At 38.4% G+C, this 15,292-nt stretch overlaps 1 protein-coding gene across 3 annotated transcripts in view; it reads left to right on the plus strand.

Annotated features, from left to right (window-relative positions):
* Positions 1-14,985, plus strand: part of Hif1a (hypoxia inducible factor 1 subunit alpha) — a 47,918-nt gene extending 32,933 nt beyond the window's left edge. For 2 of the 3 annotated variants that reach the window (XM_051147570.1, XM_051147579.1), the window contains exons 7-15: positions 4,034-4,140; positions 5,345-5,492; positions 7,130-7,350; positions 7,914-8,200; positions 9,063-9,185; positions 9,309-9,757; positions 11,507-11,621; positions 12,800-12,926; positions 13,633-14,985. In XM_051147570.1, the coding sequence (XP_051003527.1) occupies positions 4,034-4,140; positions 5,345-5,492; positions 7,130-7,350; positions 7,914-8,200; positions 9,063-9,185; positions 9,309-9,757; positions 11,507-11,621; positions 12,800-12,926; positions 13,633-13,784 (1,729 nt within the window). In that variant the 3' untranslated portion in view covers positions 13,785-14,985. The remainder of the gene's footprint in view (positions 1-4,033; positions 4,141-5,344; positions 5,493-7,129; positions 7,351-7,913; positions 8,201-9,062; positions 9,186-9,308; positions 9,758-11,506; positions 11,622-12,799; positions 12,927-13,632) is intronic. The other variant, XM_051147586.1, reaches the window with a different exon arrangement.
* Positions 14,986-15,292: the final 307 nt, after the last annotated feature.

The raw sequence follows: 15,292 nt of genomic DNA on the forward strand, positions 1-15,292 counted from the left end.
TGCCCTTTAATTCTTATATCTGGTGTGCCCACAGGGGGCTTCTCAAGGTGATCGTCAGATCATGCCAATCTCTTATTAGAAATGCATCAGTTGCTTCTTATAGTATTGTAGATGGGAAGATTTTTATTTATCAAAATGTATTTACAGTCTAGTCCTTTCTCAGTTCTCCAAATTAATCAGGAGGCGGGAAAGTCATTCATCTGGATATAACTCCAACTGCTTATAACCAAAAAAAATTCCATACACTTTTTAAAAGTGTCTAGTGCCTTTGCACACACTCACCTTCTAAGAGCATCTTCTTACGCGATATTCCTTGCACATGCTTCTATCATAGTGTTTATTCTTATTGGTCGCTTTTTGCTGCAAGCTGTGTAGCTTGTGATTAGAGGAATAGATTCTGTAGCCAGCTGAAATTCTGATACTGTTGCCCAGATAATAATGAACACATCAGTTCTTCTACAATATGACATGTTTGGTTGGTTGGCTGGCTGGTTGGTTTTGAGGCAGAGTCTACATAGCCCTGCCTGTCCTGAAACTCACTATGTAGACCAGGCTGGCCTCCAGCTCACAGAGATCCACCTGCCTCTGTCTCGTAAGTGCTGGGATTATGCCACTACATCCAGGAAACATAAATTACTTACCTCCTACTTGAGGTAGTTAATGTAATTACATTATGGAATACATTTTATGGAAACACCAATTTTAAGTTTTTAGCATTTAGATAATTATAATTCCTCATGGTTTTAGACAAAGAAATATTGACAGAGCACTGACTGAAGTCACACAGTTTTGGATTCCATTCTGAGTTTTGTTACTTAGCTGATGTAAAACTCACAGTCCTTCTCTAGGGGGATCAGATCTCAAAACTCTGTCTTAAAGCCTGCAGGATTTTATTGTATGTCCAATACACTTATCACTGGTGTCAACTTTAATACAAGGAAGAGAAAAAAACCTAAGAACTACTTTATGGTGTTTATTGCCAGCATTTAAAAAGTAGTGGAAGTGAAATGCCCATCCTCTTATTTTTATACTTCTGTAGCAGTGAATAGGGCAGGCTGGAAAGAAAGGAAAGCAAAGGAATCAAAATGAGAAAAGTAGAGGCACCCCCCTCTGGTTCTGTCAGAGAATTCACACAGTGATCATGATGTCAGTTAAAAGACAGCCAGCTTAAAGATAACACACACAAGGAGACTCTTGCTTTCTGGTTAATTTTTTTTTTTTTCTTTAGAACTTCTTGTGTCTATAACCAACCTATCAGAGTCATTTTCAACATGGGGGAAAACTGCTGAATTTTAAAGAAATTTTATATCACATTTCAAACATCCTAGTCCACCAAGGGCCAGCAGATACTTGGTCCCAAACCTGACAGCATGAGTTCAGTCCCTGGGACCTACATGATGGAAAGAGAGAACCAGTTCATACAGACTGTCTCCTAACCTCATGCTATGGCACACATGTGCCCGCATACATGCACTCACACAAAGCAAATACAATGTAATAAAGTTTAAATTTCTAATATCCAGGCTATCCATAAATAGCTGTTTTACTTAGTACTGTCCACATATAATCATTTGGCACATATTTGCACATTTGCAGTGTTGATAAGAAATGATGATTCCTCCCCATAGGATGTGTGTTGTGGATGAATGTCATACCATATAGTTGTTTTAGAAAACAAGTTTTCTAATTAAAAAAAAAAAAGTTGTAAGGATTAGAGAAGTAACTGGTACAGTGCTTGCATAGTGTGTGCAAGGCCTATGGATCAAGTCACAGCACAAAAACAATCCAGTTTTCTGGATCTCTCGCCCTCTTGTTACTGAGTTACCGTGCAGTTCTCTAAAATTGAGTTCATTTTTACTTGCTTCCTCCAACGTACATGAAATCAGCCTGCCAGGAAAACTGTCTGGTGTTTTGATATCTCAGTATATCCCTATTTTGGTTTTGGTTTTTTGAGACAAAGTTTCTCTGTGTAGCCCTGGCTGTCCTGGACTCACTTTGTAGACCAGGCTGGCCTCGAACTCACAGCCATTCACCTGCCTCTGTCTCCCTGAGTGATAAGATTAAAGGTGTGTGCCACCACGCCTGGCTTTCTTAGGATCCTTTAGTGATCAACATTCCTCAGATTAAGAGACACTGGTTGATGTGGGGTTGAGTAATAATAATGAGATTCAGTGTACATAATCTTCATTTATCTGATCCTCTCGCTCACATCTCCTGAATCTTTTCTCTCCACTTGCCTGCACTAGTCACATCAGACTCTACCACCTGTCCTATGCATTTATTTTTGTGCTGTAACTTTTTCCTGGATGGTGTTTACAAACTTCTTTTGGCCACTCTTCTATACTGAATGCGTACATATCCTGTAAGAATCTGTCCCTCACCTTACCATTCCTCTCTTGACCAAGAGTGTAGTTCCTCTCATTCCTAGAACAGTTAGCTATCACTGTTTACCACCCTCTCTCAGAGTGTAGCAAGTATAACAGAAGATTGCCCACAGGTTGGGTTTTCTCACTGCATTTTCATGTCTAGAAGTGTGCTAGAAACATAGTTTAGTCAAAAAGAATTAAATTCTATGGGATTTGTATTTAAGTGTATAAAACTATATAAGAGCAATCTAAACAATTGTTCGGTCTGGATGCACTCATGTGTGCCATAGCCCAAAGCCCAAAGGTAGAGTGTGTGGGAACTGGTTCTCTCCTTCCTCCACATGGATCCCAGAGGCTGAACTCACGTTGTCAGGTTTGGCAGCAGGTGATTTTGGTGGCCTTGGATATTAGAAATATGATGTAAGAGTTTTCTTAATTGGGCAATTTTTTTCCATGTCTTGATTCTGAGGGGGGATAGATGCAAGAAGTTCCTAGGGCACAAGGCCCTGGGTTCCATCACCACCAGCACAAAAAGGAATAGGCAGTGGCCTTTGTCTGGCATTTGTGAACCCCTAGATTCAGTGCCTACTACCATTCTGGCATGGAAGAAAAAACAGTTATTTTTAAAGCATAGTTTATTTTTTATTTGTAATGCTGCCATCTAGTGTTGATGTATTTTGGTGTATCCCTTTGTGAAGAAGTGAGAGTTGGACTTATTTTTTAATAAATCTGTTTTGTTGTTTTTAGACTAAATGGTAGCCCTTACATGGGACAGCACACAGTGTGTTACTTAGCATACTGTTAGGGACAAAGATGCCTTGCTTGTGCTCACTCTCTAAAGTGGTGTTTCCTTTTGCTGGCATGCTGAACCTAATGAGTGTCTTTCACTTGCACCTTAGTTTTGTTTTGTTTTCAGTCCTTTGATATCTAAGCCAAGCAGTCTTCATACTTGCTTCATGTTTGTTCCCAGAGAAACTTTAGAGGAAAATGTTTGTAGTTGGCATTGTGTGACAAGGACAGCCTTGTCTTTACCATAAGTGTGTCTTCATGGCTTCCTCCAGGCTCATATAGCATCAGGTTCAGTTTCTACCCTAAAGGAACTGCCAGGGAAAAGACAGGCTACCTGAATTAGTTTCTAACCCATGTGCAAATCGATGCTCCTCTTTCAGCTGAAGTTGATTTTCATAATTTCATGTAGTTAATATGGAAGCCAAGTAAAAGTATTATCCTCTAAAACATCACAATGGTTATTTCTGTACTTTCCATTTAGTATAGATGTACTTGGCTTACTGATAGTAAAGCTGTTAAAGTGAGGCCTTGCCAGTGGGCCTCAAACTGATAAGGTAAAAAATTTGACTTCATGAAAAATACAGTTACAGAATTAAACTATATTTTAAGATAATCGTTACTGTCTTTAGAACTTTTATTATTTAATTTAGTGTTACTGATGTTTATTAACATCCTGCTTTGATACCAACAGTATTATGATGAAATGTGTTTTGTTTTGTTTTGTTTTAAATATGCCATTAGTTTGGGTGAAAGGGATAAGAGTCTAAAGACATAGAAAGACTTGGTATTATAGTAAGTGTAGAATTGTTAAGGGTGAGTTGTAAACTTTCTAAGCAAAAAATAATGTTGCTGGGTTTTTTTGTTTTTGTTTTTAACAGAATTACTGAGTTGATGGGTTATGAGCCAGAAGAACTTTTGGGCCGCTCGATTTATGAATACTACCATGCTTTGGATTCTGATCATCTGACCAAAACTCATCATGATAGTAAGTTCAGTAGAACAAGATAGTGTCACTGCTTAAGTCCTGCAGTCTTTACTGTTGGCACCTCTAACTTTGTAGTTACAGTTACCACTTAGTCTCCTTAGACCAAGTACATCCCTCCAGCCTCTATAAGACGTCTTGATCATGAAATTATTGTTTTATTTTGTTACAAAATAAAATCATTTGACAATACATAAAACTTTCCTAGAATTTTAAATACAAAGATAAATAAAGTCAAATATTATAGATTAGTATATGTCCTGACACCAGTAGTTAGTCAATAGAAGGTAGTCAGAAAGCATTTGTTCCATGAATCAGTGAGTGAGATTAGTGCATGCACACGTGATATCTGACGCCCTTGACATACACTAGATTTCTGAATTTTACTCAGATGAAGTGTAAGACACCAAAGTAAGTTAAAACTCACAATTTCTCTCTTGCCTGTTTAATCTGGACCTAAACAGACTTCCCAATATGATTTAGGGTACTGAGGATCACTGGACTAGTGTGACTGCCCTTAACTACAGGATATGCCCAACTTGTAGTCAGATCATGGGTACTCGCGATAGCATCATCATGACTGGTTTACTATGTTCTCCTAAGTTGGCAGTTGATTTAGAGCACATTGCATGAATTGCAGGAAGGCTACATCATGATGTCTCCCTACATATTCAGATGTTGTAAGTGTAATTTCTTTAGAGTGGTTTGGTCTCTGCTGCTTCAGGAAACAACTGTACCATTTTCTTGAATGTGCCCTGTGATTACTTTCTAGTCTGACAGTGTAGCCATAGGTCATTAAAGGAGCTGCAGCCACCCTGTTCCTCATTCCTAGCTTTCATTCTTTTATAGGAAGATAGTAATTTTCCTTTGGGGTTTATTTTCAGGTTGTGTTTGGTCTTTCTCTATTAGCTTAAACAGTCAACTATTATATCTCTCCCTTACAAAAACAAAAACAGGCAACAACAACAACAACAAAGTGATCCTGCCGGGTACATGCCTTTACCGCCCCTCCTACCCTAAGCACTCCAAAGGCAGAGCCAGGCACATCTCTGTGAGTTTGAGGCCAGCCTGGTCTACATAGGGAGTTCAGGACAGCCAAGGCTACACAGAGAAACCCTATCTTTAAACAAAACCAGTAATCTACATTCAACACTTACTTGATTGAAAAATCAGTTATATTTTCTTTGTGATGCTTTTTTATCCCTAGTGTTTACTAAAGGACAAGTCACCACAGGACAGTACAGAATGCTTGCCAAAAGAGGTGGATATGTCTGGGTTGAAACTCAAGCAACTGTCATTTATAATACGAAGAACTCTCAGCCACAGTGCATTGTGTGTGTCAATTATGTTGTGAGGTAAGCTGGGGAAGAGACACTTGGGAGAATAATTAGTAACACTCCTTGTATTTGTGGTGCCTTTATTAAGAGATAAAACTGCCCAGTAGTAGTGGTGCATGCCTTGAATCCCAGCAATCTGGGGTTCCCAGAGGCAGAGGGATTGCTGTGAAGCCAGCCTGGTCTACAGAGCAAGTTCCAGGACAGCCAGGGATACACAGAGTAACCATGTCTTAGAAAAACAAAACACTAAAAATAAAACTGAGTGTTGGTTTACTTTCCTTTTTCTACTGGATTATGCCCCGACCCACCAGTCTCAGTGATCACACAGATAGTATCATCTGTTCATCAGTCTATGATCAATTTTCTTAGTAGTTCAGTTTTAAGCATATACTATGTTGAGGCTAAGAAGGTTTGTGTGACGGGGGGGTTTTTTTTTTTTTTTTTTTTTTTCTCTCTTCTTCTTCTTTTTTTTACATTTATGGACTCTTTGAGTTATTTCAGTTTCAGTTCCTCTTCATGTTACCAAACACTCTAATTTGCTTGCCAGGAAGAGCTCTCAAGCTCACTTTCTTATGTTTCATACCCTTTACCCTGTCTTGCTGAGTAGGCTTGGCTGTCCTGGAACTCACTGAAGACCAGGCCAGCCTTGAAATTTGCGGCAGCCCTGTGTAGGATTGTGGGGCTGCAGCAGCAGTCTCCAACACTTTCACAGACACCACCAAAATCCAGGTTACCCGACTTCTGAAGATTTGGCCATTGTTTTTGATCTTACAACTTCTAGTTTGTTTTTATTGCTTCTTTGGGGGCATTTTTTGGTGCTATGATCATGCCTTACTACTTCTAGTCACAGAAAGTCATCTTAATTCCAGAGTTCTCTTGGGACTTTGCCTTTCTGTAAAACTGCTTACTTGTTCTTCCTCTCACCTAGTCTGCCTCATGACTGTACTGCTACTTGACCACAAGCTTCAGCTTGTTAGCTTTCTGTGAAACACCCTTTCTCCATTTTAGCAGTGACCATAGTGCATTGTAACTCTCCGTTTATCTACTTCACGTTGGATTGTAAACTGCATGAAGGCAAGTGTTTTATACATTAGTCTCTATATTCTTAGTTCATCTCATACATTGAACATGTAACATGTTAGTTAAAAGTACCTTGATGCCAGACGTGAAGCTGAGTGGTTTTTCATCATCTATGTGAATGACATCACTATATGATCTCCACCAAGAAAATATGATACTCTGGTCATTATCATTTTATTCTGAGATCATCTGTAGACGATGCCTTGTGTATTAGTGCTGAAGAGTAATTTTTCTGCCCATTTCATTGTGTGTGTCAGCACAAACATCCTACTCTGTATGTCCTTCATGTACTTTACTGCAAATGTTCTTGTCACCACCACTGTTCTCAAAGGGTGTTTCAATGTAAATAAGTTGAATATTATGATTAATAAATTTTACTTAAATTCTTCGCCTCAATCCTCAGCACTGGGGAGAAAAAGAAATGTGGCAAGTATGCGTGAGAGATTATTCATCTCAAGGAATGTTAAAATGCTTTTCTTTATAAAGCATTATTTAAGAGTCAAGATCATTTCATAGTGCCTTCACCACTGTGTCAAGTGCTCATTTATGAATCCTAATCTCTCCTTTGTTGACAGTGGTATTATTCAGCACGACTTGATTTTCTCCCTTCAACAAACAGAATGTGTCCTCAAACCAGTTGAATCTTCAGATATGAAAATGACTCAGCTATTCACCAAAGTTGAATCCGAGGATACAAGCTGCCTTTTTGATAAGCTTAAGAAAGAACCTGATGCTCTGACTCTGCTGGCCCCGGCTGCTGGGGACACGATCATATCTCTGGATTTTGGCAGCAATGGTGAGTACTTAAGTTACTCTGTCCACCTCTTGAGCTGTTCCTGCTGCTTCTGTCTCAGTTCAGCTGTGCTCCATTTCTTGGCTTACCCATTTAAATGATACCTTATGTGGTTTGCTTTGTACAGGCTTCTTGAAAGTATTCTGTTAAATATGTTTGTTTCAGAAATTTCATAGCCTTCCTGCTTTTATTTATGTGTTCTGTTGGGAATAATAGCTCAGGGTTTCCTGAAGGTATTTCTTGATGCCCTCTAATTTCCTCCCTGCACCTTAATGCTAAAGGGTTAATGGAGTAGCTATACCACAAAACAGACATGAAAATGAAAGCTGTTAATTCAAATTAAGCCACATTTTAGTGTATAAAAAAGGTTGGAGTTACACATCTTAGGAGTTGTCAGTGGTGGAGAAAAACGATAACTCAGTTTTAATGGTCATACTGTAATAGCTATAAACTTTCCAATTACAGAAAACTGATTGGATGAATCACAGATCTTTTAAAAAGCAGAAAATACCTATGAATGTTAAAATCCTGATGGTCTCTAGATTGACGAAAGTTTTCCTCTGCAGACACAGAAACTGAAGACCAACAACTTGAAGATGTCCCATTATATAATGATGTAATGTTCCCCTCGTCTAATGAAAAAATAACAAATATAAATCTGGCAATGTCTCCATTACCTGCCTCTGAAACTCCAAAGCCACTTCGAAGTAGTGCTGATCCTGCATTGAATCAAGAAGTTGCATTAAAATTAGAGCCAAGTCCAGAGTCACTGGAACTTTCTTTTACCATGCCCCAGATTCAGGACCAGCCAGCAAGCCCTTCTGATGGAAGCACTAGACAGAGCTCACCTGAGGTGGGTACCATGATGGAAGGAAAGGTCAGGGGCAAATGCCTGAGACTGACAGAACTCAAAACCCAGCAGAAAAAGGTTTTTAATATCCGGCTAGGCTGGATGGAAGTGTCACAGCTATCTGCAAACCAGAACAATTACGTTTCAGAGCTTCCTACTATCAACACTCTGCTTGTGAGCAGGACAGCTTAGAGCTGAACTTTATAACTTGGTTAGTAAAACAAACGAGTTTTGATTCTGCATTAAACAGCTGTGGATTAAAGCTGCCAGGTGTAAGTTAAGCAGTATGATAGCTCAAGCCTTTTGCAGAATGTATTCTTTGCTCTGATGGTTTGCCAGCACAGAAGTGTTTGATTCAATTGCTCTAACAAAAGTAAATTAATGAAAAACAAGGAAAAGTCAAGTTTTGTGCTTAGTATACCCAGCTACTGTGTTCTCTATTGAAATCCTTGCCTATAACTCATAGAATATCCATTTAGAATATCGAATACAATAGGCAATTAAGATTCCAGGGAGAATGTCATCTAAGTACATGGATACCATTATGGGACCTGAATTGCTTAGTGAATTTTATTCTTTAGAATAAGCAATTGGGGGAGGGTGTTTGTTTTTTGTCTTTTTTGAGACAGGGTCTCATTATGTAGCCCCTTTTGGCTTGGAACTCACTTTGTAGACCAGGCTGGCCTCAAATTTACAGAGATTCTTCTGCCTCTGCCTCTGCCTCCTGAGTGCTGGAATTAGAAGTGTGTACCTCCACACCTGACTAAAATCTTTCAACCATAATGTTTAGTTAAAACTTTATAATATCTATGTGTATGAAACTTGTTAATAAGCAGAAAAGTAAACATACTTAACCCCTCCACAGCCTAACAGCCCCAGTGAGTACTGCTTTGATGTGGATAGCGATATGGTCAATGTATTCAAGTTGGAACTGGTAGAAAAACTGTTTGCCGAAGACACAGAAGCAAAGAATCCATTTTCAACTCAAGTATGTTACCTTGCTTATTTTGTATTGTATTAATTTTTAGCCTGAAGTGACTGGATTTAAGTTGTTTTTCTTTTACAAGATGTGGTCATTATGAAAACTCCTTTATTATTTGTTGTTTGAAAGGACACTGATTTAGACTTGGAGATGCTGGCCCCCTATATCCCAATGGATGATGACTTCCAGTTACGTTCCTTTGATCAGCTGTCACCACTAGAGAGCAGCTCTTCAAGCCCCTCGAGTGTGAGCACAACTACAGTGTTCCAGCAGACCCAGTTACAGAAACCTACCATCACTGCCACTGCCACCACAACCGCCGCTGCCGCTGACTCCATCGCCACTACCACTGATGAATTAAAAACAGTGACGAAGGACAATATAGAAGACATTAAAATACTGATTGCATCTCCATCTTCTACCCATGTACCTCAAGAAACTACCACTGCTACAGCATCAGCATACAGTGGTACTCACAGTCGGACAGCCTCACCAGACAGAGCAGGAAAGAGAGTCATAGAACAGACAGAGAAAGCTCACCCACGGAGCCCTAATGTATCTGTCACTTTGAATCAAAGGTATTTATGTGGGACATAGTTCTGTCATGTTCTAGTACATATGTGACATTAAAACAGACACTCAAGCAGATCGCTGTGAGTTCGAGGCCAGCCTGTTCTACAGATTGAGTCCAGGACCGTCAAGGCTACACAGAGAGACCCTGTCTTGAAAAACTTTAAAAAAAAAAAAAGCCAGACACTCAAAAGCCAGTTTCTAAGTTACCTTCTGACTTCTCTCAAACAGTTCTATCAGCTGTGCAAATGTAGCAGGTCAGAGGGCTGTCTTCCAGCTGCTAAGTTCTCTATGCCAGGCATTTCTCCATGCTGCTGGTCAGAGTGGGAAATAGCTGTCTTCCTTGCTTAGATCCTTCCATTCGGGGGCTTTTGTAAGCTAACCGAAAGAAAAGCCCTTCAATTATAAATGGTTCCTTTCCGTCCCAGATTGAGCCTGGTGGTCTTTAGTCTTCTCTGGTAAACTTATATTTGCAGGCCTTGTTTTAAAAATCTTGTTGTATATATACAATTGTGAGTCTTAAGCTTGTTATTATTCTTCATTACATATTTTTGTATTATCATTTTTATAAAGAAAAAAGCTTTATTACATCTACCAAGAGTCCTAGCACAATTTACAATATTGTTTCTGTGGAATGAGACAGTGCTTGAACAAATATGTAGAATTTCTGTGTACATTAGTAATGGTATCTGACATGCTTTAATGTGAAGCTGCACCTACAAGGAAATAGTTCTCACTAGTTAGTAAGTGGAGAAAAACGATTCCTTCTGTGCTGTGCGTAGAGCAAGCTGCCATTAGGCAGAGGAAAGGGCTCTGCTCTGAGTGGAGCTGTTTCGCTATATCCCCCTTCGTCCAAAGCGCTAGCACGGGCCTGCTTTTTCTCGAGCTGAGAAAAACCCTCGGGGCTTCAGATGGATTTGGTATTTTCAGTTAAGTGTTGCCTTTAGTCCTGAGTGAGCCAAGTCAGAAAAATTACAAGCTTCAGACCATGTGGTGGTGTGCACATGTACCAGATAAAGAGCTGGGATAGAAGAACAGCCATAGGTGATCTTTACATGACAAACTGAATTATATTTCATGAACACAACATATTTGCATAAAAATTTTAAACCTGCTTGTGTGCGCTACATGGCTTCTAAATATTTTAAAAGTAAAAAACCACATTTATAGAAGAGTTAGTCTTTTTTTTTTTAACGTTCTATTAGAAAACCAAAATAAATACAACAAGCTTAATTGACTTCATAATAGCTCCTTGTTGCCTAATATTAATTTCAGATACAGCAGCTCGGACATATTGGTCAATACTGAGGCCTAACTAGCAGAGTACAAAGGTCACTGAGGAGAAGACAGGTATGTGAAGGCCCTGAGTGTACTTCCATATGAACAATTAATCAGCAGTGAGACTTAGAGCAAACTGCCTAACTGGCCTCACTTTCTCATTTAAAAAATGGTTACAAAGTACCTGTCATCCATCCTTGAGTGTTAGAGTGAGATTAAAATGAACATAAATTTTGTTTGGTTGTTGTTCTTGTTTTTAAGGCAGGTTCTCACTATGTGCTCCAGTTTAACCTTAAACTTAAAAGTATAGCCAAGCTGGATTCAAACAGGATTTAGAGGTGCCGTGTCCAGCTGAAACATTTATAAGTTGAAAATACTATTCAGCAATGAATGTCTTCTTGTATTTCAGGGGTTGCCAAAATATGAGTCCACTGAACAGTGGTAGTTTTATACAGGATGTTTTGTTTTTTCTTTTCCAGAAATACTGTTCCTGAGGAAGAATTAAACCCAAAGATAATAGCTTTGCAGAATGCCCAGAGAAAGCGAAAAATGGAACATGATGGCTCCCTTCTTCAAGCAGCAGGAATTGTGAGTGTGAGTGATGTGTTGTCGTCCAGTAAAATATTAAAGTTGTATTTTCAAAATCTATCATTGGGCTTTTTTGTTTGCTTGTTTGTTTGTTTGTTTTGTTTTTTGTTTTTTTCCGAGACAGGGTTTCTCTGTGTAGCCTTGGCTGTCCTGGAGTCACTTTGTAGACCAAGCTGGCCTCAAACTCACAGTGATCTGCCTGCTTCTGCCTCCCGAGTGCTGGGATTAAAGGCGTGCGCCACCACAGCCCGGCCTCATTGGGCTTTTTAAAAACAAAACAAAACAAAAAAACTTTTAAAGAATAAATTCTGATGTGAAGATCCAAACATGACAGGTGAATTTAGAGGAAGAGGTATAGTTTGCCCTTCACTCACCCTCACTGTTACCACCACTCACATTTTCGTCTAAGTTATTTTCTCTTATCACAGAAGCACTGGGGCTGCAGAGATGGCTCAGCAGTCAGGAGTACTGACAGCTCTTCCAGAGAACTTAGGTTCAAATCCCAGCACCCAAAATATGGATCACAGCCCTCTATAACTCTAGTTCCTCTGCTGGCATTACACACGAGTGGTGTCCAGACATACATGCAGGCAAAATACCCATACACATAAAATAAAAATAAATCTATAATATTCTTTAAAGAAGCACTGTGTTTTAGGGACAATTGAGGTTAGGCTACTGTCAGAACAGAATGACCGGAAACTATTTTAAAACACATTAACAGTAATGGGTAGGAAATAACTTTGTTGCACTGTTACAAGAATAAATGAAGCTGTGCACAGTGGCACACTCCTGTAATCCCACTACTCAGGGAGGCAGAGACAGACAGATCTCTGTGAGTTAGAGGCCAGCCTGGTCTATAAATGAGTCCAGGACAGCCAAGGCTACACAGAGAAAACCCTGTCTCAAAAAACCAAAAAAAAATAAACGTAAGATTATTTACAAGAAAAAAGTTTGAGCACTGACTACTCTTCCAGAGGTCCTGAGTTCCATTCCCAGCAACCACATGGTGGCTCACAATCATCTATAATGAGGTCTGATCCCCTGTTCTAGCAGAGCACTGTGTACATAATAAATAAATCTTAAGAAAAAGAAAGAAACTAGCCTATTGCTTGCTATTAAATATATACTGATTGCAAAGTTTTTTGTTGTTAATATTTAAATATTAACTTCATTCTTTTTAGGGAACATTATTGCAGCAACCAGGAGACCGCACACCTACGACGTCACTTTCTTGGAAACGTGTGAAAGGATGCAAATCCAGTGAGCAGAATGGGATAGAGCAAAAGACAATTATTTTAATACCCTCTGGTTAGTTTATTCTCTGTGTTCTTTTTTTTATTACTATTTTTAGATTTATTTATTAAGTACACAGTGTGGTCTGCTTGTAGGCCAGAAGAGGGCATCAGGTTACATTATAGATGGTTGTGACCCCCACTATGTGGTTGCTGGGAATTGAACTCAGGACCTTTGGAAGAGCAGGTGGTACTTTTAACCACTGAGCCATCTCTCCAGCCCTATTCTTTGTGTTCTTAACCAGCACAAGGGAAGGTTTAAATATGAAAAATAATTTAGGAGTTTTTCCCCAAGTGACAGTAATTTTGGTTCCTTAGAAAGATTAAAAAGTGATAGGCAGTCCATGCTGGGGCACGCCCTTAATCCCAGCCCTTGGGAGCCAGAGGCAAGCAGATCTCTGTGAGTTTGAGGCCAGTTCGGTTGACAAAGTAAGATTCAAACCAGTAAGCACTATAAATACCGAGAGGAAGGTGAATCAATGAAGTACAGTAGCATTTTGTCTGCTGGCTACAATGCAGGGTTGGGCTTTTCATAGCAGACTTTGTATAAACATTCTGACAGCAGAAGTAAACTTGATTACATGTACTTGTTTACGTGCCTGAGGGTTTGCCCCATAGGCTAAAAACCCTTTCCGAATTTTGTTTTGTTTTATTTTACCCAATACCTACTGCATAGCAGGTGGTTCAATTTAATGATACTTAGGTATCTCTTTGTTTTTCAGATTTAGCATGTAGACTGCTGGGGCAATCAATGGATGAGAGTGGATTACCACAGCTGACCAGTTATGATTGTGAAGTTAATGCTCCCATACAAGGCAGCAGAAACTTACTGCAGGGTGAAGAATTACTCAGAGCTTTGGATCAAGTTAACTGAGCTTTTCATAAACTCATTCCTTTTTATTTTTATTTGTTGTTGTATTTTTTCAGTTGTTTGGGTTTTTTGTTTCTGTTGGTTATTTTTGGACACTGGTGGCTCAGCAGTCTATTTATATTTTCTATATCTAATTTTAGAAGCCTGGCTACAATACTGCACAAACTCAGATAGTTTAGTTTTGATGCCCTTTCTACTTAATTTTCATTAATCCTTTTTTAATGTGTTCCTTTAATGCCAGATCACAGCACATTCACAGTTCCTCAGTTTTTTCACCATTGCTTTGCAGTAGCATCATTTAAAATGCACCTTTTTATTTATTTATTTTTGGTGAGGGAGTTTGTCCCTTATTGAATTATTTTTAATGAAATGCCAATATAATTTTTAAGAAGGCAGTAAATCTTCATCATGATCATAGGCAGTTGAAAACTTTTTACTCATTTTTTCATGTTTTACATGAAAATAATGCATTGCCAGCAGTACATGATAGCCACAATTGCACAATATATTTTCTTAAAAATACCAGCAGTTACTCATGCAATATATTCTGCATTTATAAAACTAGTTTTTAAGATGGTTTTTTTTTTTTTTTTTTTTGCCTATGAAATTGTTAAGCCTGGATCATGACACTGTTGATCTTATTATGATTCTTAAGCTGTGTGGTTTCTTTATATGGGTAAAGCCATTTACATGATATAGAGAGATATGCATATATCTGGAAGGTATGTGGCATTTATTTGGATAAAATTCTCAATTCAGAGAAATTATCTGATGTTTCTCTTTAGTTACTTTACCAGCGCAAAAGAAAACAGTCCCTATGTAGTTGTGGAAGTTTATGCTAATATTGTGTAATTGATATTAAACATAAATGTCCTGCCTACCCTGTTGTTATAAAGACATTTTGAGCAAACTGTACACAAAAAAAAATCATGCATTGTTAATCAAATTGCCTAGTATGTTAATTTGTTCAAATACAATGTTTGTTTTTATGCACTTTGTCGCTATTAACATCCTTTTTCGTATAGAAGTTCAATAATTGAGTAATTTTAGAAGCATTATTTTAGGAATATAGAGTTGTCATAGTAAACATCTTGTTTTTTCTATGTACATTGTATAAATTTTTCATTCCCTTGCTCTTTGTGGTTGGGTCTAACACTAACTGTACTGTTTTGTTACGTCAAATAAACATCTTCTGTGGACCAGGCCCCCTTGGATCAGCTTTTATGTTTAAAAACATTTGTTTCAACATTTCCAGCTCATAAAATTATTTCCCAAAAATATAAATTCTTTATCGAAATTACGTTGTACATTTCTACATTCATCTATTGCCATCGTCTAACGTATGGTGTGTCCCCAGATGCCATGTTAGACAATGACAAATCATAATGTTGCATTGTAAAGAAATATTTTTTTTTTTAGAAATTTGCCTTTATAAGTTTTTTAGTCTATTAAAATATAAAGCATAAAACTCCATTATTTGCATTATGAGTGGAATAAGTGAAGCATATCCT

This window comes from Acomys russatus, chromosome 1 (assembly GCF_903995435.1).
Source record: "Acomys russatus chromosome 1, mAcoRus1.1, whole genome shotgun sequence".
In the NCBI taxonomy this organism is placed as follows: Eukaryota; Metazoa; Chordata; class Mammalia; order Rodentia; family Muridae; genus Acomys; species Acomys russatus.